The 26,532-nt window shown below is 38.4% G+C and overlaps 4 protein-coding genes and 1 pseudogene across 5 annotated transcripts; 3 read left to right on the forward strand and 2 right to left on the reverse strand.

Annotated features, from left to right (window-relative positions):
- Window positions 1-797: 797 nt before the first annotated feature.
- LOC122303797 (sister chromatid cohesion 1 protein 1) lies at window positions 798-7,979 on the reverse strand. 2 transcript variants are annotated; one of them, XM_043115768.1, is made up of 21 exons: window positions 7,706-7,979; window positions 7,060-7,128; window positions 6,862-6,920; window positions 6,717-6,761; window positions 6,597-6,616; window positions 6,440-6,516; window positions 6,059-6,170; window positions 5,057-5,132; window positions 4,887-4,965; window positions 4,518-4,630; window positions 3,597-3,670; window positions 3,349-3,501; window positions 2,881-3,046; window positions 2,716-2,798; window positions 2,439-2,625; window positions 2,236-2,314; window positions 1,942-2,075; window positions 1,743-1,827; window positions 1,536-1,648; window positions 1,302-1,389; window positions 798-1,169 (listed from the first exon to the last, which is right to left on the reverse strand). In XM_043115768.1, the coding sequence occupies exons 1-20, from the start codon at window positions 7,756-7,758 to the stop codon at window positions 1,307-1,309; spliced, it is 1,860 nt and encodes a 619-aa protein (XP_042971702.1). In that variant the 5' UTR covers window positions 7,759-7,979; the 3' UTR covers window positions 798-1,169; window positions 1,302-1,306. The 2 variants fall into 2 exon arrangements, with proteins under 2 accessions (XP_042971702.1, XP_042971696.1); XM_043115762.1 differs by having other exon boundaries at window positions 799-1,193.
- A 2,692-nt stretch (window positions 7,980-10,671) lies between these two features.
- On the forward strand, window positions 10,672-14,651 carry LOC122301359 (protein VAPYRIN-like). Its single transcript, XM_043112646.1, has 5 exons — window positions 10,672-10,866; window positions 10,986-11,117; window positions 11,347-11,360; window positions 12,550-13,603; window positions 14,098-14,651. Exons 1-5 carry the CDS (start codon window positions 10,672-10,674, stop codon window positions 14,515-14,517), a joined length of 1,815 nt encoding a protein of 604 aa, XP_042968580.1. The 3' UTR covers window positions 14,518-14,651.
- Window positions 14,652-15,015: 364 nt separating this feature from the next.
- On the forward strand, window positions 15,016-17,279 carry LOC122292265 (peptide-N4-(N-acetyl-beta-glucosaminyl)asparagine amidase A). Its single transcript, XM_043100519.1, has one exon. It carries the CDS (start codon window positions 15,303-15,305, stop codon window positions 17,070-17,072), a length of 1,770 nt encoding a protein of 589 aa, XP_042956453.1. The 5' UTR covers window positions 15,016-15,302; the 3' UTR covers window positions 17,073-17,279.
- Window positions 17,280-18,229: 950 nt separating this feature from the next.
- On the forward strand, window positions 18,230-22,233 carry LOC122292278 (annotated as a pseudogene).
- A 921-nt stretch (window positions 22,234-23,154) lies between these two features.
- On the reverse strand, window positions 23,155-25,165 carry LOC122292269 (ferritin-3, chloroplastic). Its single transcript, XM_043100522.1, has 8 exons — window positions 24,702-25,165; window positions 24,499-24,582; window positions 24,304-24,364; window positions 24,103-24,190; window positions 23,791-23,852; window positions 23,626-23,691; window positions 23,463-23,526; window positions 23,155-23,344 (listed from the first exon to the last, which is right to left on the reverse strand). Exons 1-8 carry the CDS (start codon window positions 25,049-25,051, stop codon window positions 23,283-23,285), a joined length of 837 nt encoding a protein of 278 aa, XP_042956456.1. The 5' UTR covers window positions 25,052-25,165; the 3' UTR covers window positions 23,155-23,282.
- Window positions 25,166-26,532: the final 1,367 nt, after the last annotated feature.

The raw sequence follows: 26,532 nt of genomic DNA on the forward strand, positions 1-26,532 counted from the left end.
GCCACTGAAGATGCCAATGAACCAACCAAAGTTACGTAGAGACTGATGACAATGGTTTCCTTCCCTTTTATCAGCCGGTTTCAGTCAAGATTTACAATATTTCAAGATATTTGTGTGGTTTATGTTTTAGATAAAAAACAGTACTGATACGTCATTTTTCACACATACTAGGCTTAATCGCCCTAGTTAATTACTGGTCAAAATATATATTTTTTTACTTAGTAATTAAAGAATTGATTTTAAATATATTAGTGTATTTTTTATTTTTTAAAAATATTTTTAAAAAATAAATGGGCAGCATGGTAGCGCGCTCATAAAGAAAACTACCAAAAATGTACTGAAAAACCGATGGACGGCGTAGTAGCCAATCCTAAAGAAAATTACCAGGAGTGTACTGAAAAAATTCAAAAACTTCTGAATTATCCCGTCTAAGTCCATGTGGTCAAAGCACGCGCAAGGCGCGCACACTTAAGGAATCATCATAAACATGGGATTATGAGCTGTTCTTCACTACAAAAACAAGGTGCCAGCCCAAACTTTTAATGGGCCCGTGGTGATTTCCAGCCGTTGCTCCCGGTTTTGGTCCTTTCTAGTCCCTTCTGGTCCCTTAAAAATAAAAATAAAAATAAAAAACGTCTACAAACAATATACTTTTATAAAACGAAGAATCCTCTCGATTTTTTTTTTTTAAACTAATTTTATCTACCATCTCTTTTACTATTATCTTTCTACTGTATCATTTTGTGATATTTAATAATAGAAAATTATTTGTCTTTGTGGGCTAATTATATAATGCTACATGTGAAAAGAAGGATGATGAAATGAATGATAAATAGATTTTTTATTTTTTTATCAGTTTTAATTGTCATGACAGGTCATTTATTTTAATTTAATGGAGGGACTAATCTGCAGTGTTTGGAAGAACATGCTTGGAAGTCGGAACTAGGAATAATAAATCTCTAGTCACCCAACAACATCCAGAGCTATAAATGAACTGTCGGGGAAAATGATAAGAGTGCTAAATTTCTTGCTAAACCTGTATAGGATGTATCACATAAACGATAAATCACGAAAGTATATAGTATTTCAACCATAAAGAAACAGGGGACCCGCGGGGCGTTTTTATCTTACCTTTAATACTACTGGGGTCTACACAAGCTCTTCGATTCCTGTATTTATCAGTGCAACATAAGCTGCGACGGCAAAAAAGGAAAACAAAATGTTCTCATTGTAAACCCAATGTCCTAAACCGGTAAGGGAAATACACCATAACAGAAAAGCTACGAATTTGAGGTACTTACATCTGTCACATCTTTGCCCCTCTAGAGATGAGGATGTCCCCAAAAGCCACCGTTTGCTCTACCCTCAGGATATCTCGAGAAGCCAGAACTACACATCGAATACCCAGTTTTGTTAGTTGCTTCTTAGTTGAAAAACTTTGGACGTTGCGATCTGATTTTAACAGTCAAAGTTAGCAGTGTAGTACGATGGTAGGCTGGGGAAGTAAACATGGATGGGATCATTGGGATGTGTACCGCAAGTCTGATAAAAGAGCAAGGCGGCTCCTTTTCTACTCATTCCAATTGCTATGTTGTTCAGGGATTCTACTTGAGGGGCTCCCGGTGTGTCAAAATGCGCTTTCATCTGCCTACAGGCATGTCAAAGGAACATGCTTGATTTAGTTATAAATTCAAAATCACTTTTGGATTGGAGAATTCAACAGATGTAAAAGAGAATTATACATTCGAATAGAATCAGTCATCTTGTCAACGGGAGGGTTGTTGCTTTCATGTTGTGTTTGAGTCACTCCAGTTTCCACAAACAGATCTGCAAAAATGTTTGATAAGGTGAGGTACAATGCTCAGGTATATAGAGAAACTACTCCTAAAGGCTAAAGCTATGCTCGATGCACCAATTGAGAAGGGTTGCCAAGCCATATACCTTGATCAGGTGTCGGGCCATTTTCAGACAACCTTGTTAACTTAAAATTGGGGTCAGAATGCTTCCACGGATTCTCCTCAGCCACTGGTTCAAGGCCACCACTGCTGTGTCTGGATGACGAATAAGGCCTTTTCCTGTTGGACAGGTGGAAACTTGGTACTTCAGCAGTCAAAATCCATCGCAGAGTTTTGGAATGAAGCACATTGCATTTGTAGCCTTGTAGGCCCTAATATGTGCAATATGGTTGTCACTACTTGAAGACCGAATGGCAATTCACGAAATATAACTACCGACCTTCCTGAATTAACTTCGGAATTATGTGAGAGAACACCATGTCCAGACGCTGAGCTAGGAATGGATCTTGCTTCGTCAACTATAATTTACATGATACAAAAAATTGAAGTAGAATATCCTCATAATTAAACATTGGATAACGTCAAGAGTTTCCCCAGAAAAGTGAGAAATACAATCTATTCAAAGAAGATGGATCATTATACCAGAATTCCCAGGTGTGACCATCGGATTGGCTTCAGCTACCCTCACCCGATTGTTCATAAGGTTGGCCCGTAGTTCGTCCATGAGGAATTCAGTTGGGATTTCATGGTTGAAGACATTTGTCCGTTGCTTCTCTATGGAAACTCCCAATGACTGGGAGCCAGCTCCACTATGAAATTCTTCAAAAGTCTTCGCATTTATAAATGGTCAGATATATACTAGGGAGTTCTTTTCCTGGAATATATTAAAGTAAAGCAACAGATTGGTGGAGCGGCTTACAAATCCTATTGACTCTTGGTAATGTGCTCTTTCTGGTGGTGAAAACGATGTTGGTTCTGGTGGCAGGGGTGGAGAGGTCCTTTCTGCATGCAAAAGCACTGTTTATCATTCTATCCTCTATTTCTTTTCAAGAGGAAATTCTCAAAAGAAATTCTGTAATACAACCAGAAGCTGAGCCATGGGGAGGTTGGATGCTTTTCATCCATAGATCGAGAAGAGATGGTGGATAATGGACTGCTTTACTTCCATTTATAAATAAACCACCAATTAGTACAACCGGCGGCAATTCCATGAGGTTAGCTATCTTCATCGTAGACATGATCTCCGTGTGCTGCAACAAAAAGTACAAATACTTGTATTGTAACCCAGGAATACTGAGATAACTGCTTTGTCTATACTATGCAAAATCCATGTTTGTAAACCAGTTTGTAAAAAATCCATGTTTCAGAATAATGTCCGAGATCTTTCCCAACTCAATATGAGTCTAAGTTACGCTATAACCAGTTCAAATTTCCCTTGCATTTTAGCTAGTCGAGTAAAAAGTTCGCTTTAATCATGGCACAAATTTAGTGGTCAAACAAAATCTCTGTGTTAGTGCTATATAGAATCGAATAAATTGAAGCCGGGACAAACCTTTCTCTTTCTTCCCCTTCTTGAGACAATATCTGAGGCATTTTGAAGCCAAGACTGGTATATACGACCGGGGATCACGGTTTGTTCATAATCCATGAGAGAGGCTGTTGGTCTTCTAATTTTCCTTCCTTTTACTCCCTGCCTCTCTTGATCCTGCTTCACCAAACTTTCTTGGTTTAGTTTGTATTTCTTTTCTTATATTCTTCACACTTTGGTTGCTGGGGTTACACGATGTTAAATTATGCTACCTGTCTAGCTTCCTTGCATTCATCAGATGTCCGATTGACCTGGTGATCTGGATGTTGGTATTGAAATTCATCAGCTGCAGAAGGGCTTAGAGGTTAGCGCACACAGCTTTATAGATTTCTTTTTGACGGTGAGAAATTAAGATAAACGTCCACATGTTCAACTAATAATCTGATGCTTTCTATCTCGGTTAAAAAAAGAAGAAAGAACCAATCACACGAAACAGGCACTAATATACCTAATCAATGGAACTAAGAAAAACCCAGTAATTAGTTTACTGCAATGATCCAAGGTAACATCGTATAAAGCTTGCTAGGTTTTCCAAATCGAAAACACCATCTCAAAAAAACCTGCAATCTGTGCTTCTCTCTCTTTGCTATTTTCATCCTGCTATATCAGATGATTGTCGCAAGTGACATTCAAGAGAAGACTCCTGAGTTTTTCTCTGTGGGTGGGCTGAAGGAGGGAGGGGGGGGGGGGGGGGGGGGGGGGGGGGGGTGGGGGGGTGTGGGGGGTGGTGTGGTAGGATTGGCGGGTGCACGGAAAGCATTTTCTCCACCATTCGTGTTTGCTTACTTTGCTGATTTTTGTTCTGTATGTTTGAAATATCAACAGTTGAAAATGAAAATAGTTGGTATTATCGTTGCCAAGCATGATGATTGAACAGAAACGAATTAGTATTTGTAAACGATAGCTAAAAAAACTCATTTATGACACCTATCTCAACAAGAACCAAATATTGCAATAGCATAACCTTATTTCGCTCTAGTGGGGAGGGAATATAGGCGTGAAAATGAAGCAAATAAACGAAGAGTATAGTGCATGCTTAGGCATCTCTGGAATCGAACTAATTAAGAAGACAAGTGAAAGTCTCGCAATATTTAAGCCAAGTTGAAAGCTTTAAAAGGCATCATTGTTCTGACCTCTTAGAGGATTATCTTGTCTATCAGGGGAGGGTAGGAGGGTCGTTGGGATTTCCATGTGCTCTCCTGAAGTGAAGTTCAGCTGCGTCTCATCATCCCCCTCAATATCAAATCTGCGTCCGATGAACGAAGAGTTGTATAAGAACTTCAATCAACACCGAGGATTATCAAGATCCATTTCAGATCTGCAAATGTGGGATCGTTTCATTCAAATTTTTTGAAATCTTAACCATTGATATTCCAAGTTTTATTATGCATATGGTCATACTTGTAACAACCGCGGTGGCCTAAAATACTTTACTATGGAGTAAAAAAAGGTAAGAAAAAGGAATTGCACGCAGCCAAAATACCCATTCCAATGGATTTAACCTTTCAAAGCGATTGAACATATCTGCATTGGCTTGGTATGAATCAAAATGTTCAAATAAGGTGATGTTGTCCGCATCAGCTGATTTGACAGAGTAGCAGATATTAGCAGCATATATGGTCCAAATTAAAAATAGGAAGGAGGCTGATATTAGGAATAAAAAAAAATTAACCTTGATGAAAGTTTTGGCACGGATCTTCCTCCCTTGCATTATCATTAGTGTAAGGTTCATCCATCGTGTCCAGTCGCTGCAAGCACAAAAAGTTCACTCTTGAGTAATTTTGGAGGATATTTCATCAACTCTCTTTCTGGTTCTATTACGGTATGTCTGGACCATTACCACCTTTCATAAATTTCTGAAGAAATTTCACAAATAGAAACACATCTCACGCCCAGTTTAAGTGGAGGAAAGGGATAGTTTCACAATAAGAGACATTGTGATACATTTGTAATGACCATCAAAAGTTGAAAAACACGAAAACTGAGTTTTGTGCATTCTGCATGAATATGACAGTTTTTTTTATTATATTTTTAACACTCATTTGTGTGGGTTAGACTTTCCTTCAATGAGTTGGTGTTTAATGTTTGAAATATTTAATTAAATAAGATATAGAATGTAGGGTTAAGATTTGAACTCAATACCTATACTTTGATATCATGGAAATCACTAATTATCTCAAAAACTTGAGCTGATGGAAAAATGTAAATTTAATTATTTGTATTATATTCTAAATATAAGCCAACAAAAGTATCTGCGTGGTTTTGGGTCTATTTGTTCTGACATAATTACTAACTGGGATGAAGGTGAGTTAATATATTAGTGCGGAAGGAGTTGCATTATGTATGCATGCATATATATATGCACCCAGCGACGAAGAGGATTATGCGAAAAAGAAGAAGACCTTCTCGATTGGTGGGTGATTGGGTAAATGCGTCGAAAACATCAGTCAGAGTGAAAATGATTCGCCGTTGGATGTTTAACCTAAGGCATGTGATTGTGCAGAAGACACGCTGGTATATTTCTTCTCTTCCACCTTATGCCACCCTTTTTTCTCCACTATATTTTTTTCCAAAGACATGATTAAACTTACGGGACTTCATAAAATTTGATGATGATGCATGATCATAATAAGTTTGGGTCTTTAGGTAATGTAAGGTGTCTCCTTTACGTTACCATGGCAAAATAGGCGGTCTGTTGGAAGCCCCGGGTGTTGGATAAATTGAGGGACTGCTCAATATCTCCAACATCTGTCTCTTCATTCTCAGGTAATGTCACTGCTTCTTTCCTGCAAACAAGGCGAGTCAAACCAAATGACCATAACTAAAGAGATATAATTAACCTTCTTACCCTTCCACCATGCCTTGCTCGGTTGGCAATAGGTGGAATATACAATATAGCATTATAGTAATATACTCTAATGCGTAGTTTCTGAAAGGAAAATGTATTGGTCGATTGTAATAGACTTTAAACTGCGCCGTTTCCAAATTAGCTAACTACTTACAAATGCGTCGAAGTGTGGATGAATGTAAAAACCAAAGAGAATCTGTGACTGACTTGGCTTGGGATTTTCCTTTTGGGAGGACAGTGGGGTCTGGAGCAGCTTTCACCTTCCATGCTTCATTTATTTCAACCTGAGAACACCAAAATTTTGCGGAAAAAAACATAAAACAAAATTGCAATGGAGACTTAAGAAGTTCACGTAGGTACGTACCAGAAGACGGGTAACATCATCTGTGAAGCAAATCAGAGTGACCAACGCATGAGATATATAAATAAATACTGAATTTGAGGCTTGAAATTGAATTAGTACGCGACTAGAAAACAAATATACCGTAGAGGATTTTGACTTTTCGCTCGTAGACAATCACAACCCCACCTGAGAACGACGCGGAGGAGAGTCTTTGTGAGTGCACGAAAACAGAGATTTGCTTGGAAGAAAAATGAGGGAGAGAGGCAGAGAGGTAGTGAACGATTACCCATAAGAATCCCGGAGAGTCTGAGGGCCATAGGAACTGATGGATTCAAAATCTCTTCACTGTACATGTGCGCGCGCCCGCGCGCGTTATATGAAAACATTGGAAAAGTAAGCCCGAGAGTAAGTAGAAAGCGTTTGAAGTAGAAGAAACGTCAATGGAAATATTAGTAATCACGAGAATTAATTAATAAAAAATAACCAGATCTTGATGATGTTGAGCTTGTCGAGCTTTCTCCGATTGATCTTTGCATGCATAGTCGCAGCCATCCTTCATCACAGAGAGAGAGAGAGAGAGAGAGAGAGAGAGAGAAATTAGACATCCAAATGAATATGCAATGTGAACGCTGAAGAGATTTCATCGACAGAGTTACATAAATTCAATTCATGTAATATATGGGGCAAAAAAAAAATTAACTCAGAAAAATTGCGACCTATTTTCAAATTCAATCTCTAGATCAGAGCTTGAGCTTTCCGAAGTTACGACTCGTGTATTCGAGTTCAAGTAGACTGAGAGAAGTTACATAAAAACTATGATTCACAGGCTTCCATAATCCAGAGACAGTAAATTCGTGGAAATATTTCAAAACACGAATAAATAGAATTTACCGGAACTATAATGAAAATAAAAAAGAAACGGTTAATAAGCTTGGGTTTACTTGGAGAAGATGTGCTAGAAAACAGAGACAGAACAAACAAAAAATAAAGGGTGAGTCAAAATGTTTCTGTATGCTAAGAAATTTTTAGCATACATAAATAGGACGTTCGAATTCAATACATAATCAGTATCCATTAATGCAAGAATCAAAAGCTAGACATCATTGGAAATGAATGGCAATGATGAGTACCAAATCTGCCCCATCGGGGCCTTGCGAGCCAGAAGCTGGTGCGAGTAGAACATTCTACAGTGAGTATACGGAACTAGTACCAGAGAATTAGAGAGAGGAGGAGGAAGAAGAAGAGGGGGGAAATCGCAGTGACAGAGGGGGAGAGAGCTAAGAGTAAGAGTGGTGTGCTTTTGATTCTCCGAAACAACTAATTAACCGCTATGACAGAGTGAGGTGTAGGGGATACGGTGACGCGAGACGCATGGAACTCTTGGTACTATCAGGAGAGCAACGGTTAGGAGCAAGGCGGATTGTAGTGCGATAAAGCAGATGATTGCTACCATGGGTAACGATAGCGAACCTGTGGACTCGGCCGGTTCTGAGCTTTCGCCTTTTCGGGCCCCCACAAGATCACCGGTTTTCCCCTGCCATTCTTCTGTTCGTGTCTAGTTTGGGACCTAGGCAATTTGAGTAAATTAGACTATTATTTAATGTGATTATTTATTGGTTTGTAAAGATGGAAATTAAGAAAGCTTGTTTTAGTATCCCACTGATACTAGTCTTGGCTCGGATAGCTTTGAATTGGATTTCTTTAGAGTTTGTTGGAATTTTGTGAAAGAGGACATTAGGAAGCCACTTTTGAGTTTTTCCATACTAATGCCCTTTCCAAGTTCTTCATTGCCTTTTATATTGTTTTGATTACTAAGGTAAGCCTACTGTTTTGATAAATTTAGATCTATTAGTTTGTTCTCTATTTTTTATAAGATTTGTGCTAAGATCATTGTGGGTTGTATGATAAGTCTACTTTCTAAGATGATATTTTAGGAATAAATGATTTTTATTCCTAGTCGTAACATTTTTTAGAATAATAGCTTAATTCAGGAGATGGTCCATTCTATTTATAAAAAATATATTGGGAGTAATGTGCTTATTAAACTTGATATGTCTAAGGCTTATGACATAATTGATTGGAGGTTCCTTTTACATGTTTTGGCTACTTTTGGTTTTTCGAATAAAGTCTACGTTTTAATCAATTCGTGTATTTCCACGTCTTGGTATTCGATTATGATGAATGGCATTCCTTTGAGATTTTCTAAAGGTGAACATGGTACGAGGCAAGGAGACCGTTTATCGCCTTATTTGTTTATTGTTATGCAAGATGTACTCTCTCATCTTTTTAAGCATTCTTTTGATAATGGTAATATTGGCCAGTTCACTCAGGCTTGAGGTGCCCCGCTTGTTTCTCATCTTATGTATGCTGATGATATAGTTATTTTTGCAAATAGTGGGAATCGGTCGATGAAAGTTTTGGTGCAGGTTTTGAAGTCTTATGAAGATTGGTCAAGTCAAGTCTTTAGCAAAGAGAAAAGTGTTATCTTTTTCTCTAAACACATTTCTATTCCTAGAAAGAGATCTATTTTTCGTATTACTGGTTTTTCTTAGGGCTCTTTTCCTTTCAAGTATTTGGGTGTGCCAATTGTGGTTGATAGATTGAAGGTTTCAGATTTTGTTAATTTGTTAGGGAAAGTTAAAAAAAAAAAGATTGTGAGTTGGAAGATGAAATTTCTTTACGCAACATTGCTCCTTCCAAAAAGGTGAGTGACCATACTCAAAAGAACTATTCTTTTGCGTTACGTTCTTTTGAGTATGGTTATTCACCTTCTTGTTGTCTTACATGTCCCTAAGGTTGTGATTATGGAGTTGAATAGGCTTCTGAGTTCTTTCTTTTGGGGTGAATCAAAAGGAAAAGTTAAAAGAAAATATGTGGCTTGGTATAAAATTTGTCGTCCTATAGAAGAAGGTGGGGTTGGGCATTAGGAATTTTGGGGACATTCAGTGAGATTTACATGTGAAACTTGCATGGTATTTGATTTTGGGTCATTCTTTGTGGCGGATTTTTTCAAAGGTAAGTATGTTAGGGGTAATCATTTATCCATTTTGGCGCCTAATAAGGGTACTTGTTTTTGGAGGTCTATTGTTAATAGTGTTCCCGATGTTCTTACTAACTCAAAGTGGCTTGTAAAAGAGGGAAATCTCTCATTCTGGTATGATAATTGGGAAGAAGGTGGTCCTCTTAATGTCCAATTTTCGGTGGCTGAGCAACCATTGATTAAAATTAAAGAGTGTCGGATTGAAAATGGTTGGAATGTTTTTCTCTAGGAAAAGTTTGTGGATCACCAAAAAACTACTGATTTGTATCAGTTCTTGGCTTGGCGGAAAGAAGGGTAGGATGTTTTACTTTGGATGAAGGAGAAGAGTCATGCTACAAGTACCAAACAATTCACCCGAAAAAGTGTTCCGAACAGTATATTTATTTATTTTTCTATTTTTATGCATTTTTTAATCAATATAAACATTTTTAAAATTAAAAAAAAAATCACAACATTATTTAAAAATACTTCCTTAATCACTAAATAAAAATAAATAAATAAAAGGTTTCGAGACAAATAGTGTTTCTCTGAAAGAGAATGACAGTGCTTTTAGTACCAAAAGTGCAAGGGATTGAATAAGGGTTCGGGGGCCCCCTTTACCTAGGGCCTATAGGATTTGGCATAATAGCCATCTTAAGAAAATCTCCATTATGATGTGAAAGGCTACTAATAATTGCTTGAATGTGGATGAAAAGATTAAAATGGTTGGGATCCCTATAGTGTCTAAATGTAATTATTGCTCTTTGGTCCAAATTGATGACTTTAAATCATGTTCTTTGTGCATGTGGTTTTGCTAGACAAATTTGGCGCATGGCTGCTATTCAGTTAGGTGTGTATATGAGTGAGTTCTGTATTTGGAAGAAGCAAATTAATTTCTTGTTTCGGCATGTTGGTAAATCGACTCAAGTTCAAACTATTTTTGGTTTCCTTCCCTACATTATCTCCTAGAAGTTGTGGGAAAGGCATTGTAAAACCAGGTATGATGGTAAGATTGACACGGTTGAGTCTGTTTGGCATACTATTATACTTTAGATTCGTAGAATTATGCATTTGAATATGAAATTTTTAAGGCTTACTAGCCAGGATGTTGTCATTCTTAAGAAGTTGGATATAGTGATTTCGAGTCCTAAAGCGAAGAAGGTTTCTGTGGTGAAATGGATCTTACCCTTGTTGAACTGGGTTAAACTTAACATTGATGGGAGCAATTTGGGAAATCCTGGTCCAGCTAGGGTTGGGGGTGTCATTCCTGATGTACGTGATAAGATATGTGTGGCTTTTCAGTTTACTTAAGCTAAGGTTCTAATAATTTTGCAAAGCTGAGAAGTTTGCTGGAAGATGTCAGGAGGTGTTGTCAACTGGGTTATCTTTAGGTTCGTATTGAGACAGATTCTCAAATTCTTGTTAACTGGATCGTTAATGGAGAGTGTAATACTTGGTATCTTGAGGATTATTGGGATGAGCTTTTAGTTTGCCTTGAATGCTTGGATTATACAGTGAGTCAGGTCTTTCGTGAATGAAATATTATGACTGATTTTCTTGCAAAAGATGGAGCTGGGGGACTAAATATAGATTGGATTGAAGATAGAGTTCCTTTTCTTAGGAAGTTAAGAGGTCTTTTTGGACAAATGGACTAGGTCTTCCTTATTTGCGGATTTCATTGTGAGGTAATTTTTCCTTGCATTTGTTTTCTTTATTATTTTATTATCTGTATGCGCTGACTTTTTATTACAGGTTGTTGTTTTAAGGTTTTTCCTTGTGTTTATGTTGGTTTTGACATCTTGTATTTTGGTTTGGTGTCTAGGATTTTTTGAGGTCTGGGTTTTGGTCTTTCTTGAATATTTGTAACCTCTAGGTTTCTGGCTGTAACCATGATTTTCTTCCGTCATAAGTGAGAGCTATCAATAAACTTGAAGTTCCGTCCTCTTCTTAAAAAAAAAAAAAAAAGTGGTTAAGTCTACACAAAAATCAGGGAGCTAGTCATAAATGGACATTAACTAAATTTCTCTTAATTTTATGAAAACATATTAATATACTTTGTGTAGGCATGATTTGGCATTGATACCTCATATTACATATCATGTCAGCATATCAAAGAATATTGACGTGGCATGCCACATTAGTTTTGATGGTTAAAATTTAAATAAAAGATAATTTTTTTTTTAATTTTTAATTTTTTTTTTTATAGAGATAGAAGTAATCAAGAATTGCACGAGTTTGATGGTATGCCAAAAAATTTCATATCATAAACATCTCAAATTTAGAAAAGTTGGTTTATCTTGTAAATGAATTGCAATTCATAGAAATCATATATATGAGATGAACTTAGCTAGTTTGAGCACCTTAATAGATATGAGATTAACTTAGCTAGTTTGAGATGAACTTAGAAAAGTTCATCTCAAACTTTTCTAGGTTTGAGATGAATTCCACTTCATAGAAATCATATCTATGAGATGAACTTAGCTAGTTTGAGCACCTTAATGTGATACAAAGGTACTCTCATAACCATGGTTTTCCCCTATTATTATTTATTTAGTTTTTAAAACAATTTTATCAAAATATTCTTATTCAATTGAACACTTAAAACATAAAAAAAAATTATAGAAAACACAAATAATTTTACAAGATGCCTAAGAACAAATTAAACAAGGGAATCTCATATTTCTATGAATACTATTAGAATTCTAGTCCTTATCATAAAAACATTTTAATCGTACTCTTTAGAGATCAAGGTTCTAAAAAATATAGAGGCCGAGAGGAAATGTTATATCACCAACCAAACTCTATTAGAATGTGTTGAAAAAAGTAAATATGGTCCAAAACGACAATGTTTGAAACAAGCTGTTTCATTGTCACATGGCATGCATATCACACCTTTAGTATGGATTTCACAAACGACAAACGGTAATCCAAAAAGGGGACGGTGATTAATTGAAGAGCCCCCACGGAATCACGTGCTCTCGTTAAAGGGAAGGCATACGCTTATCACCTCCAACACGAACACTTCCTCTTTCTCGCAATGGAAAGACTAGTGGAAGTGTCAGAGCCAGAGGTGCGCTTAGACTTCGCACTGAACTGCAAATGCCGGGCTAACGTGCGCCTGCGGTCACTCTGCGCCACCACCCCCATAGCCTTTAAAGTCCAAACCTCCTCGCCCAACAAATTCCTGGTTAACCCACCGTGTGGACTTATTCCTCCCTTATCTTACGCCACATTTCAAATCATCCTCAAACCCCAAACCCAATTCCCACCCACCTTTCCTCGCTCACCATCCGATCGTTTCCTCATCAAAACCGCCAAGTTTGTTTCTAGCTCCCTCGAGTCGACTCGCCAGGACTCCATCAACTCCTGGTTTTCCACCATCCCTTACGTGTCAACTCAGGACCTCAAGCTCAAGGTCGCCTTTGTGGGTCCCATCCTTCTTCTCCATGCTGTCAGGTGTGGAGACTTGGACGCCGTCCGGAGCTTAATCAAGCGGCAGAAGTCTGTTCTCTCCGAGTTGTCACCGAGGGAAGCAGAGTCGCTCCTCCGAGTCGCTAGTGAGCTGGTCACCTCGGAGGAGATGGTTAACCTGCTCGTTGAAGCCGGGTTGAAGATAGATACCCGTGTTAAATTGGATAATGCGAGTAATCCGGCGGACTCATCCAAGGGATGGTGTGAGGTACACGTGGCGGTGGCGTTTGATCGGAAGGATGAGATGTTGAGTTTAATACGGATGAGGGGGTATGGTTCGCTGGATTCCAGGGACAGAGAGGGTCGTTCAATTTTACATTTGGCTGCCAGCAAGGGAAGTATTAAGTGTGCGAAGGTGTTGCTAGAATCGGGTGCAGATGCAAACGCGAGGAGTAAGGACGGTCGCACCGCTCTTTATCGGGCAGCGGCTAATGGGGACCGCCGCATGGTTGGGATGCTGATCGAATCGGGTGCGGACCCAACAATCCCCAATAATCGTGGGCGATCCCCGCTCGACGTTGCTCGTGACAAGGGACATGTAAGTCTCGAGTTAAGGAAAAAAAAAAAAAAAAGGTCTCCAGTTAAGAACAAAAAGAGCAGTTATTATCATTAATTATTGAAAAATTGCATGCACTCAGCTTTTCACGACACATTACTGTTTTCACGAAAAAATATCGTATAAAAATAATCTCACTTTATAATATATTATTATTTTAAAATATAATTACGAAATGAATGGTGTAGATATCATTATTCTCAATTATTTATTATTTATTTATAATTGGTTTGTAATCTATGTTTGAAAAAGATCCTTCAAAGTTCTTTTTTATGTTTCTTAACAGAATCGTAATTAGGCTAATTAATTTTCTTATTAGCGAATGAAAGTCGTGCCAGAATCTAAATTAGTAGGACTCGTATTATTGACAAAACCATCTAATCTGCAAATTATTAGTAATTAAAATTTGATGTTAGGGGAATGATGGCTTTATCATGCATCATTATGCATAATCAAAAGATTGAATGATGTTGCAGAAAGAGGTTGTAGAGATTCTGGAGCGAGGAGAAGCAGTGCTAATGGCTGCAATGCGCGGAGAGTTGGAGCGCCTTGAGACGCTGCTGCGCAAAGGTGCGGACATCAGCTACCGTGATCAATACGGGTTGACAGCCCTCCATGCAGCAGCAATGAAAGGGCACAGGGACGCAACGCTCATTCTTGTGGAATACGGAGTGGACTTGGACTGCCAGGACAAAGAAGGCCATACACCGCTTCATTTGGCTGTACACAGTGGCAGTATGGAGACAGTTGAGGTATTGGTGGACAATGGAGCCGATGTTAATGCCAAGAGCGCCAAAGGTACTACCAGTCTCTACATGGCTGGGGCCTTGTGCTATGATGACATCTCGCAGTTCCTCATAAGCAGGGGCGCCCACTCTTCTGATGTTACTTGTTAATTTCCATCTTCCTTCTCCTGATCCCCGTTACTGTATATTTCAAGTTACCGAAGTTTGTACAAAAGTTGGAATACCAAGAAAACAAGCCTTTAAAAAAAATAAAAAAAACTTGTATGGAGCATTTTAAGTTCGAATGCGTGTACACCTTTTATTTGAGTTCCATTACATCCTCGCATACCCGTACAGGCAGAAACTAATGATATTTTACTTTACAAGGAATGTTACACATCATTTCACACCACACATTTTATCTATTAAAATATTATTTTTTATTTTTTTTATTTTTTATTTCATTTTATTCTTATTAAACTAATTAAATTATTCTATTTATCATCTACACACTACATATTTATTATAGAAAAAATAAAAAAAAAATTAAAATAAATATGATGTATGAAGTACGAGGATAACAAGAAAAATTTTCCTTTACTGAATTAGCAATCAGCACGTTAGATGCACACAGGTCGCAACCAGTATAGTACATAGCAAATTCACGTTACATCGCAGAAATGAGAAAATTATCACCCATACGGCATTCCTACCATCCAAAGCCAGAATCAAGCACTATTCTTTTGATACTTGATTGCCCCAAATTATACATCTCACAAATCCACCACCTTCAACTCCATTTTTTTGGGTAATTGAAACGCAATTACTCACCAACTGCAGAAGATCATTCATGTACACTCCTAATCCTCGAAGCTTCCTAAAAAGGCTTTGTATGGGCAAAAGAAAAATAAAACAATAGTGAACAATTTTTTTTCCCATTTTAACAAAAAAAAAAAATGTCCATCTTCCTGTTTCTGCTGCTCTTCCTCATTGTTCCTGTCTCACCCTTCTCCTCCCCAGATCGCTATACCAAATCCCACGTCTCATCCCACCATCAAGAATACTTGGAGCTCGCGCATCCCCTACCGTCCGATTTCCTAATCCCATCATGTACCCACCAGATCCTCCGCCACTCCTTCGCCAACACAATCAACTCCCCTCCCTTCTCCACAAGCTACTCCCCGCCTTCCGAATGCCTTCCCCCTTGGTCCTACGTCTCCCTCGAACTCCGCGCCGAATGCAAAGGCGAACAATACGACCGAATCGCCGGATTGTGGCTAGGCGGGGCAGAGCTACTCCGCACCAGCACAGCCGAACCGACCAAGTGTGGAATCTTCTGGAAAGTTCGAAAGGACATCACCAGGTATTCCTCTCTCCTCTCACGCTCGGACCTCAACGTCACCATGATGCTTGAAAACATCGTCAACAACGTCTACACCGGCGTTTACCACGTTGCCGTTACGTTCCTGTATTACAAGGAGAACGCCGACGAGGATCAATCACTGGTTTACCATCAAAACTCCGGGTTTCTTAGGGAGAAACAACAGATGGGTGGGGTTTGTTCCTGGCAAGGTCTAGCGGGATTATATGAAACACCTGCCGATTTTATAATCCCGATATCCGATCGGGGAAACAGGGGATCGTGGTTCAGAATCGAGAGCGAATCCGATGTGTATTCCCAGGGAATTCGAATTCCGCGGAATACTTACCGAGCCGTGTTGGAACTGTACGTGTCCTTTCACGGAAACGACGAGTTTTGGTACTCGAACCCGCCAAATTCGTACATCGAAACGAACAACTTGACCACTGGACGAGGTAACGGACCTTACAGAGAGGTTTTTGTGATAGTAGACGGTAAGTTTGCCGGGTCGGAGGCTCCGTTTCCGGTCATGTTCACGGGTGGGGTGAACCCGTTGTTTTGGGAACCGGTTGTGGGGATTGGAGCATTCAACCTTCCAAGCTATGACTTCGATTTGACACCGTTTCTAGGCGAGGTTTTGGATGGGAAGGTTCATAACTTTGGATTTGGAGTGAGCGGAGGCATTTCGTATTGGCTCGTGAATGCGAACTTGCACCTTTGGGTGGATCACAAATCATCGAAGAGGCTCGAAGCTGGATCTGTTGTTTATAAAAGTCCTCGACTAAAGATCAAACGTCGAGAAGATTTCAAGCTTCTTGATGGGTCATTCAAGGTACAGGCAGAAAGGAAAGCTCAGTTCGGGGGGTGGGTTAAGTCCAGCGCAGGAAACTTGACCACGGTGTTCTCGCAAGATTACAGGTTGAAGAGCTCTGTAAATTTCGTGAGGAATGGAGCTTATAAATTGGTAAAGCAGAAGGTAAAGGCGTGGAGAGAGGTGGTGGTGAGGAACGATGGAGGTATAGCGGTTAATCGTTTAAGCGTTAGGAGGATATACCCTCTGAGTGTCATTACCTCAACGCAACCGGGACCGCAGAGGAAGAAGGATACGTATTTGCTTGTCACGAATGTTAGCCGTGCATTGAGTGAGAGGTATTCGCATGGGGGCTTTTCGAGCCTTGTTTACAATTCGCAGGATAGTAGAGGGTGGATGGAGGTGAGGGATCATTCGGTACTCTCCGGTTCGGCACTTACTCGACAGAGATTTAGTTACAGGGATTTGTTTAAGTGCTATTCGCGCTCTGTGGAAGCGGCCGATGGTAAGCTCATTGGAAGCAATACCACCGCTGATTGCATTACTTCCTTCTAATCTTCCGCTGCACATGAATGAATGCTTGTTCAATAACTCACCGAATAATAATAATGGTTGCAATCCGTGTGATGATTGACGGTCACATCTTTGTCACTCTACTTACTTGTCTATGCCATTTTGTATCATAATGTAAACTAATTTGAACTGCTGGTTTTGTTTTCTACTCGCATATGAAATTTTGTCGTTTTTTCTTCTTGCCTACCATTTCTGTGCGTTTGGAATTTTTAGTTTTCTGCATGCTTTCCTAGATGAACAGAATGGTATGGTATGCAGAAAATCATCCCAATGAGCTAATTGACATGTAATCTTACATCTTCAATAAAGAGCTCATCTCAATAGAAAATCTCAACTCACTTGATCGAATCAAATCTCTTTTGTTGCTGTAAAAATATATGTCGAATGTATAGAATTCTCACCTTGACAAGAATCGAGGAAGTGAATGTTTTTAATGCACCATAATATATTTTTTTAATGAATAGTTAAAGATGGAAGAAGAAACGAATGGCAGATCTCGAAAACTTAAATCTGGTTTCAGAATTAGAACACAAATATGGCATGTAATTAAAATCGATTTTCTAAACATTGTAAGATGACGCGGAGCTTTCAGAATCCGAATTTAATTAACTCCAGAGCATCATTTCTATAAACGATAGGGACAAACAAATCCTACCAAAGAATCAATCTCAGTATCTCACCATGTATTTGCTCTTGGGCCACGAAAGCGGGAACCTGTAAGCAGTGGAAAGCGGAACCAAGCAGGGGCCATTCTCTCTCAGAGATAAGAGAGAATGGGGGTGGCGTGGGGTGGGGTGAATCAATGAATCATACGAGATGAGGAATTAGAAAAGAGAAAATATTGGGAGCAGCCACTATTCATCACTGCACACCATATATTCTATAAAAAATATCTATATATTTTATGAAAAACATCTTTACACCTTATAAAAATCTATAAGTGTGTGGTGTGCAACATGAACAGTAGCTGCTCTCTAGAATTACTCATTAGAAAAGTGGGTTATCTGGTGTGATTATACGAGTGAATTAGTAATAGAATAGTACCTAAAAGGCATGCCGTCCATTTGTTCCTTCTTTGGAGCATAATGGTCCAGCCTATCGACATAATAAAACCCATTTAGAGATGAAGCTGGGCCCACGAGAGGTCTATTTCCATGTAGCCAATGAGCCATGTACAACTTCCAATATCACCTTAGGGTTTAAGGGACTCCCTTCTCACTTCTCTCTGCGCCAGGGCAAGCAGCGGAGGCGAGCCACATCTGCTGTGATCTTCGAGCTCACACGACCAAAATGGTTCCCCTTCCTTAACCTTCTGCGCTCTCTAATTGATCTTCTTGAGCTTTTTTTAATTGAATTCTCTCTGCGAGTATGTCATTGTTGTGTTTGTTGGAGAATATATTTCTTTGGATATTCGGGGTGTTATTTCCGTCTGGGAGTCCAGACAATTATTAAAATTTTATTCACACGCCAATCCTGAATACGTTTGTGTAATTGGTTTTGAAATACCACAATCAATTTGTTTAATATTTACTTCGTTTGGTTCAGACATTATCAACTGATTATGTTTAAAGTTGCATTGGAAAATATAGAAAACCATGAGAGAGAAATGGACACAATTAGTTGGTCGCACAGATGACTTTGCATAATGCATATCATTTTTTCGTTGTCGTATCGTAATATTTGAAATATAATTTGATTAGTTTTCCTTTTGAGGCGGATTGTTTGGTTTGTTAACTTTATGCTTATGGCTATAACAGGCTAGAGGCTTGAAGAAGCATTTGAAGAGGCTCAATGCTCCAAAGCATTGGATGCTTGATAAACTTGGCGGTGCATTTGTAAGTTAACTCTCGAGTTATTGCCTTCCCTCCATAATAAATTAATAATGCTTTGCTTAGCATACCAGTTTAGATATGTTCTGACTTCTTTTGTCTTTTTTCTTTATTATTTCTCCGTGCAGGCTCCCAAGCCTTCATCTGGACCTCACAAATCCAGAGAATGCCTTCCATTGATTCTCATCTTACGAAACAGGTTGAAATATGCGCTCACATACCGTGAGGTCATTTCCATTTTGATGCAACGCCATGTTGCGGTTGATGGGAAGGTCAGGACTGATAAAACATATCCTGCAGGTTTCATGGGTATGAACATCAAACTCTTCTTACTTTAGCTGTTGCTTAATTTTCTGATACTTGTTTGCGTTTGTGTATGATGTGATGTATTTTTATGAGAACTTCTCGTATAGAAGTGAATTATCAAAAAAAAAAACTTATCTTATAGAAGTGGGTATCAAGTCAAGATCCTTGTAATTTTTTTAAGGCACCATAAAGGAGAGTTACCGGTAAATAGATGTTTCGAAGCATGCTGAGCTGAAGCTTTCATGATGATATGATAGGGCAGTTAATCTTATCTATAGATAATGTCTCAACTACTGTAGGGAAAGTGTGTGGAAATTAAACATGCTCCTTTACCTGAATTACAATATTCTGGGGCTTGGAGTAGACAATAGGATCCCTTGGTGGGATCAGTTTGTGGCCACATCAGGATCTGCTTCTTTTCATTATAGTTGTTGAGTATTTATTGTTCTCTTTCTCTCTCTCCCTCCCTATTTATATATATAGTGATCTTATGGTGGGTATGTATTTATTATATAATGATGCCTCGGTTTGACAGATGTTGTATCAATACCCAAGACAAATGAGAACTTCCGTCTTCTTTATGACACCAAGGGTCGGTTCCGTCTCCATTCAATCAGAGATGAAGAGGCAAAGGTAATGCTGTGCAATCCTTTCAAGTATATCTTTAGTCCTTTCTCTGTTGCAAGGATGTATAAGTGCCAAGCTCCATACATATGCGGAGAGATGTCATATTATGGTCGTTAGGTGAAATTAGCATCAAAGACTTCACTGTTATTCGCAAGAACAAGTTGTAGGGAATTGTTTGCATTTCAACCTGTGGAGTTTTGCTTTTTGACCGGTGCAAAACTGTAAGTGCACAGTATCGTAGTTTTATAGTAAAGTAATAAGTAGAGTATCGTCCTCAGGGATTGGTACCTTACTCTTGCCAAATACCAAAATTTTACTAATCTCAATTTTATCTAGAGGAATCGCTAAGATTTTTGTAGTTGCAAATAAACTTAGATCAACTCAAAGAGAAATAAGCAAAGAAAATAAAAATGACTTTCAAAGATCAAATTCAATGGGGAAGAAACCTTCTAGGAAATCGATTTCACCATAATTCTTCACTATGCTTTTCTCATCCAGCTAATTTAACTTAAACCTCTTTTGTCTATTAGCAAATCTCTAATTCATCCAAAAGCCTCTTTCGATAGTCAATTGGAAGTGATTCTAGTTTATCAACTCACACAAGAGTATGCAAATTAAATAATTAAGAACGCAATAAGACCAATGATTTAATTACTACACAGGTTTATACAAGTCTTTCGATCTCTATACTTACCTATGCTGAAATATCCAAGATCCACCCTATGATTCCCTCTTTCGATAGCAAATCACAAGATTAATAATCATCTAATCAATGGCCAGTTAATTAGAAGCATTAAACTCAGAATAAATCAGATAAACAAAGAGAGAATTGCATTAAATTAGCATGGACAAACAAGCATAGTTCGGAATTAGGTTACATCGTTTTCCTAGAAAGAAGAAAATTTAGCTCATACTAGAATTGGAATTCAACATAAACGAATTCACCATAATTGTTCTGAGAAGATGGGAAGAAGAAAATAAACACTGAAAAATCCTCCTTGCAGCCTCAACTGGTCGTCAAAAGCTCAAGAGAACGATTCAACGACTTTCTCCCGTCCGTGCTCGTGTATGAATCCAACGTACGTGCAATAAATTGGAATTCCGTCTCCAAAACAAATGATTTGAATCCCTCTAGCTATGTTTTTCTCTCCCAAAGAGTGTTCTCCAGTCAAAACTCGCGGCTCTAGAGTGAAGAATGGCCTTTTATATGGTCCCACGGCGGAAAACCTAAAATCTGTCAAAATACGATGTTCGCTCGAGCGGGGTGTCGAGCGCGCGTCGAGCGTTCGACTCTGCCTGATTTCGCTCGAGCGTCCTATCGAGCGCACATCGAGCGTTCGACTCTGCCTGATTTCGCTCGAGCGGCCAATGTCTCTGCTCGAGCGATCTTCGTTTTTCAGCAACCCGCTCGAGCTCCCTGTCGAGCGGCAGTCGAGCGTTTGAATCTGCCTGAATTCGCTCGAGCGGCCAAAAGCCTCCGCTCGAGCGAACTTGTAAAATCTGCAATATGAAATTTTGCAAGCCATCACTTTTATTTCTTTAGTTATGTCTCATGTAATTCCTATATGAGTTTCTAAACACATTGGGGGGTAGACATTTTATACTACGGAGTCATCCAAAATTTCAAAATTATAATAGATTAGTCAAAAGCACAAATTATTCTGGGGTGGTTAATGATTTTTTATTTGTTTGTTTGTATCGTGGGTCCTTTAATGGCTTTATTCTGATATTTTAATTGTTCACTTTTGCAGTTTAAGCTCTGCAAAGTTCGCTCTGTGCAGTTTGGGCAAAAAGGTATCCCGTACCAAAATACTTATGATGGACGCACCATCCGCTACCCAGATCCTCTTTTATTAAGGCCAATGACACAATCAAGCTAGATCTGGAGGGCAACAAGATCACTGAATTCATCAAGTTTGATGTTGGGAACGTAGTCATGGTGACGGGTGGAAGGAACAGGGGACGAGTTGGAGTCATCAAGAACAGGGAGAAGCATAAAGGGACCTTTGAGACTATCCATATTCAGGATGCCACCGGGCATGAGTTTGCAACTCGATTGGGCAATGTGTTCATCATTGGCAAGGGGACAAAGCCATGGGTATCCCTTCCCAAGGGTAAGGGTATTAAGCTATCCATCATTGAAGAGGCCAGGAAGAGGCTTGGAGCCCAAGCAGTATCCACGGCGTAAAAATCATGGGAAAAAGTGGTTTTCAAAAGTTTTGATGGTTCTTTTGTCGTCTGAGTCGGGATTTTTGCTGACTTTTGTTCTTTTATCGTGCTTCAAATTTTGAAAAGCTGGTCACTTGTCCACAGAAAAATTGCTGGTCTGAATTATTGTTATTTATTATTATTATTATTATTATTATTTTTTTAAGGTCAAATGTTTGCTTGGCTGCCTTCATGCCCGGCTGTCTTAAGGCCAAATCCTTTTTCGCTAAAATAGAAAAGATCGAAGTCAACACCGCGTGACCAACTTGGAGTTCGAGCGAGAAGACCCTGTGACCAATTGAGTCCAACCAACCAAGATTGCTCTATAAGAACGCTGGCTAACATCTGTCCTCATTTTATCAAGGACCCCATGAATGAGAACCAGGAACTCAGCGACCTATGAATACGACTCATAAAACCTTTCAACCCTTGAACTTCGGAAACGCACGCTTTCCCTCTTCCAAATGGTCGACAACTCGTGCAGGGTACCGACTACCAAGACCAAGAAAAAAGTCCAAGCCATCGAATGGTAATCCTAGTCTTATCTGTGGCCTCACATATGGACTATGAGAGTGATACCTTGGATGAACTTACAATTCAAATTTCTAACCTCACAGAAGGATATGGTGGGACAGCCACTGTCCCCTTAAGAAATCAATATGCCCGTAGGGCAAGCCTCGCATCGGAAATTGCTAATACCAACGCTCCTGGGAATGGGATTCGGTGGGCAACCCCAACCAACAAATATGGTACACGCATTTATCATGGTCCCAGGGATTGAAGCCAACAGCACAGAAATCTATAGATTCGATACCACTCTTGGAACGTTTCCAGCCCGCCCTTCCCGTCCCTTCTTCCCAAGGGTCAAAATATAAATAGTAAGTGCATGGTAAACGATATAATAAGAGCAATATTAAAAGGTCACCCCATTGTCATTCTAATACCCTGAAAGAATGTATATCCAACGTTGATTAAAAATAATTCAAGCAAGTAGAAGCATATCTTTTTGCATTACGATCCATACCATGGAGGTATGCTGGCATCCATGCAATTGTAAATTTTCGATTGAGATTACTGAAATAAGTCCATCTGCATGTTCGAATTTATTCTCTATTCATAAAATTCTAACCAAACTCAGCGTCTCTAAGAGTTTGTTTATGAAAGACTCCGCTTAAAATTTACTCCAAAACAGTTGACATGAAAGAAACAAAAAGAGTAAACCTCAAGCTATTGCATCAACCGCTCCCTCCTCATGGAGCAACATCTGATCGAAGTGCCAGACACCTGAAAATCCACAGATCAGCCAGTTCAGAAAGAAAATTGCAGTTTAAGTTATACGATGGTGAAAGGAGGACTTGGTGTGAAATAAATAACAGTGGGAAGTGCGCTCGGGAATCCATACCATGTCCTTTGCCCACTCTTCTTAGCTGAGCAACATATTCAGAAATTTTCTTGATGGCTTCAACCTGGAAAGGAAACAACCATCATGATAGAAATCAAATAAATGCAACAACCGTTCCCTTAGACTGAAGAACAAATTTTATACACAGAAAAATTTTGTTTACCTGCTCACTTAGAAACTCGCTTTCAACAAAATCTGTCAACTGAACATCGTTTTTCAGTGAAGCCACCTATTCATCAGAGTTAAAAAAACATAAATTAAACGAATGCATTCAAAATAAAACAAAGCTCTAAAAACTCAAACTAACGAGTCGGAAGAAATGTATTACTCTGTGTAAGTTGAGGAGCTTTTCATTTGTAAGCTTCTCTAGAGACAGTGCAAGCTCCATGGCTGAATCAAGAAAATAGACCAAATGAGTGCTTGAAAACAACTCATTAGTCATTACCACAAGAATTTAAAACCTGAATCAAGGACTATCTCCATTTCACTCCCCATTTCGAGTGAAATGGAGATAGTCCTTATACGCATGGTTCGGATGACATTAAATAACCTCTCCTACGGCAGAAAATGGACGAATGAAGAAATCTTTAGACCTCATGATAGTTGGCATCACCATAAAATAGGGGCCCATGAAACTCACCATATAACGCATCTCCCTTCTCCGGATGATCGTACTCAGAGAGAGGCATCACTATAGGTTGCAGCTTCACTCTTCCACCACGTTTGTTCTGAGCATTTCCCAAAACAAACAAAACCCACGAGTCAGATTAACAAAAACAAAAACACAAAAGAAATCAAAGACTAAAAGGCGTCAATAGCAATATAAAGTTAATGTTAGCACCTGATATTCCATCAATTTCTCCGCATGTTCCCTTTCTTCTTCACTTGATTCCTTGAAAAACCTATTCACAAAATATCTCACGGCTCAGATTTAAAAAAACTTTGAAACAGAAAACTGCAAATGACCTGAGTGTGTAAAAACAACAATTAAAAGAAAGAAAGATAGAAAGAACGAACGAAAGAAAATAAAAATTACCTGGCAAGACCCTTCAGCGCAACGTTGTCCCTATCGAAGTAGGCATACATGGCATGATAAACATACGAGACATTGTATTCCACACTTCCATTACAACAAATAAAAAGATTGCAAATCAGAATTAGAAAGAATCACAACAGGGTTAGACAAAAGCAACCAGTGAATCCACAAACATATAACAAGATTAAAGCGACAGAAATTACTTGATCTGCTCGTTAACCGCGGACTCGCACTCGTCCAAGTACTTCTGTCGAGCGAGAGAGACCTGTGGGACGGTGGGGACGAGATCGAGCTCCTTCTTGACCTCTTCGAAGGGCTCGAATACGACACCGGTGAGCGGCCGGTTGTTCGAACCCTTAGAAGCCGCGCAAACGGAAAAGGCGTTGTGTTTCTTGGCAGTAAAACAGCGGAGGCTCGAGGCCAGAGAAGCGGAATATTTGAGAGGAGAAAAAGAATTCGAAGACTCAGATGAAACAGAGGAAGGCAGAGGACCCAAAGCTTCTCCACGAGGAGAGTTCAATACAGAGAAGTCAGGGGCAGCCCTGAGCATCATGGTGGAGGAGCAGAAACAGAGAGAATTCAGGTACAGTGCGAGCGAGTGATGAATTTCGGAGGAAAGGGGGAAACGAGAGTATGTGGGTGTGGGTGGTGGTGGTGAGTCACGAGGGAATAATGGAGGCTGTTATATGTGCAGTTGTGGGCCATTGCATGGAGTGACGCGTGGCGGATGAGACTGAAATGCGGAAGCGGGCGCGTGGCCTGCTCGTGGTGTACCTGTAAACTAGTTTTATGGAGCTCTTGAAATCCGAAGAAAATTTATCTGGACTTTTGAGTTTTGAGTCCAGCGACGGTGGTTGTCGGTTGAAAATTAGGATTATCAATCAGTCTTTTTTTTTTTAATAAATTATTCTGTCTAATTATTTTGGAATAGTGATGCACCTATAACTATTTTACTAATTATTTTATAATCAGCCAATTCAATTAAACCACTTTATTAAAAAAATTTCAATTTTACAAAACTACCCTCAATTTTGTGTAGGGTTGTAAAATAGATGCACGAGAGTTGTAAATTGATAATTTTCCATTATTTAGCCTGAAAAATGATAAAATAACTTCTCATGTAAAATTCTTCTAAAACCTTCTAAAAAAATAATATTATTTTATATATTTATTTTGGTTTTGATTTTGATTTGATGTGTTTGAAATTTAAAAAATTATTATTTTATTGATAAGTTGTAAATAAATTGTAAATTTAATCTATAGTTCTTTTTATAAATATATATAAAAAAGTTAAACTATCAAGATTCTATATTTTGTAAGTTATTTAATACGGTAGTAATGATATTTGAATATTTTTACATCATATATCATCTATATTGTATGATTTAATTTATAAAATTTAAAATTTAAAATTTATCTTTTAAATAAAATAATGCTACAATATCCTATTTGATGGAAGAGAAATATGATAAAAATATTCAAACAAAACATGCATATGTGAAAGATGACAATCAATCATCTTTAATATTTTCAAAGTTCAACCCTTTAATCAAGGTATGCACATGTGAAAGATGACAATCAATCATCTTTCAAAATTTTCAAATTTAATTTTCAAAATATTCATTCACATGTGGAAAATGTATTTTAATGTTTTATGATAAAATATTAATTTTGAGCATTAATCCTAATTTCGAATTTTAAAGAGATTTACAACATTACTCTATAATTTTAATGTGAACTTGTTCCCTTCTTACTTATACTTGTTTATTTGATGTGCTTGACTCTATTGTGTAGACAACTCGAGTTTGAGACTTCTTTATTTTTTGAATTCATTTGTTATTATCAAAATTCATGTATAGATATATAATTACACAAAATTTGAAACTTTGGATTCAACATCTATAATTTGTTATTTAAATTATAGATTGAATTATGTAGTGTAAGATTTATATTTTGAATTTCTCTACATAGAATGACTATTTTATTTAAGAAAAATTTTATTTATTTTCTTCATACTACACATCATATATAATT

The sequence above is a fragment of the Carya illinoinensis genome, chromosome 1, assembly GCF_018687715.1.
Source record: "Carya illinoinensis cultivar Pawnee chromosome 1, C.illinoinensisPawnee_v1, whole genome shotgun sequence".
Taxonomy (NCBI): Eukaryota; Viridiplantae; Streptophyta; class Magnoliopsida; order Fagales; family Juglandaceae; genus Carya; species Carya illinoinensis.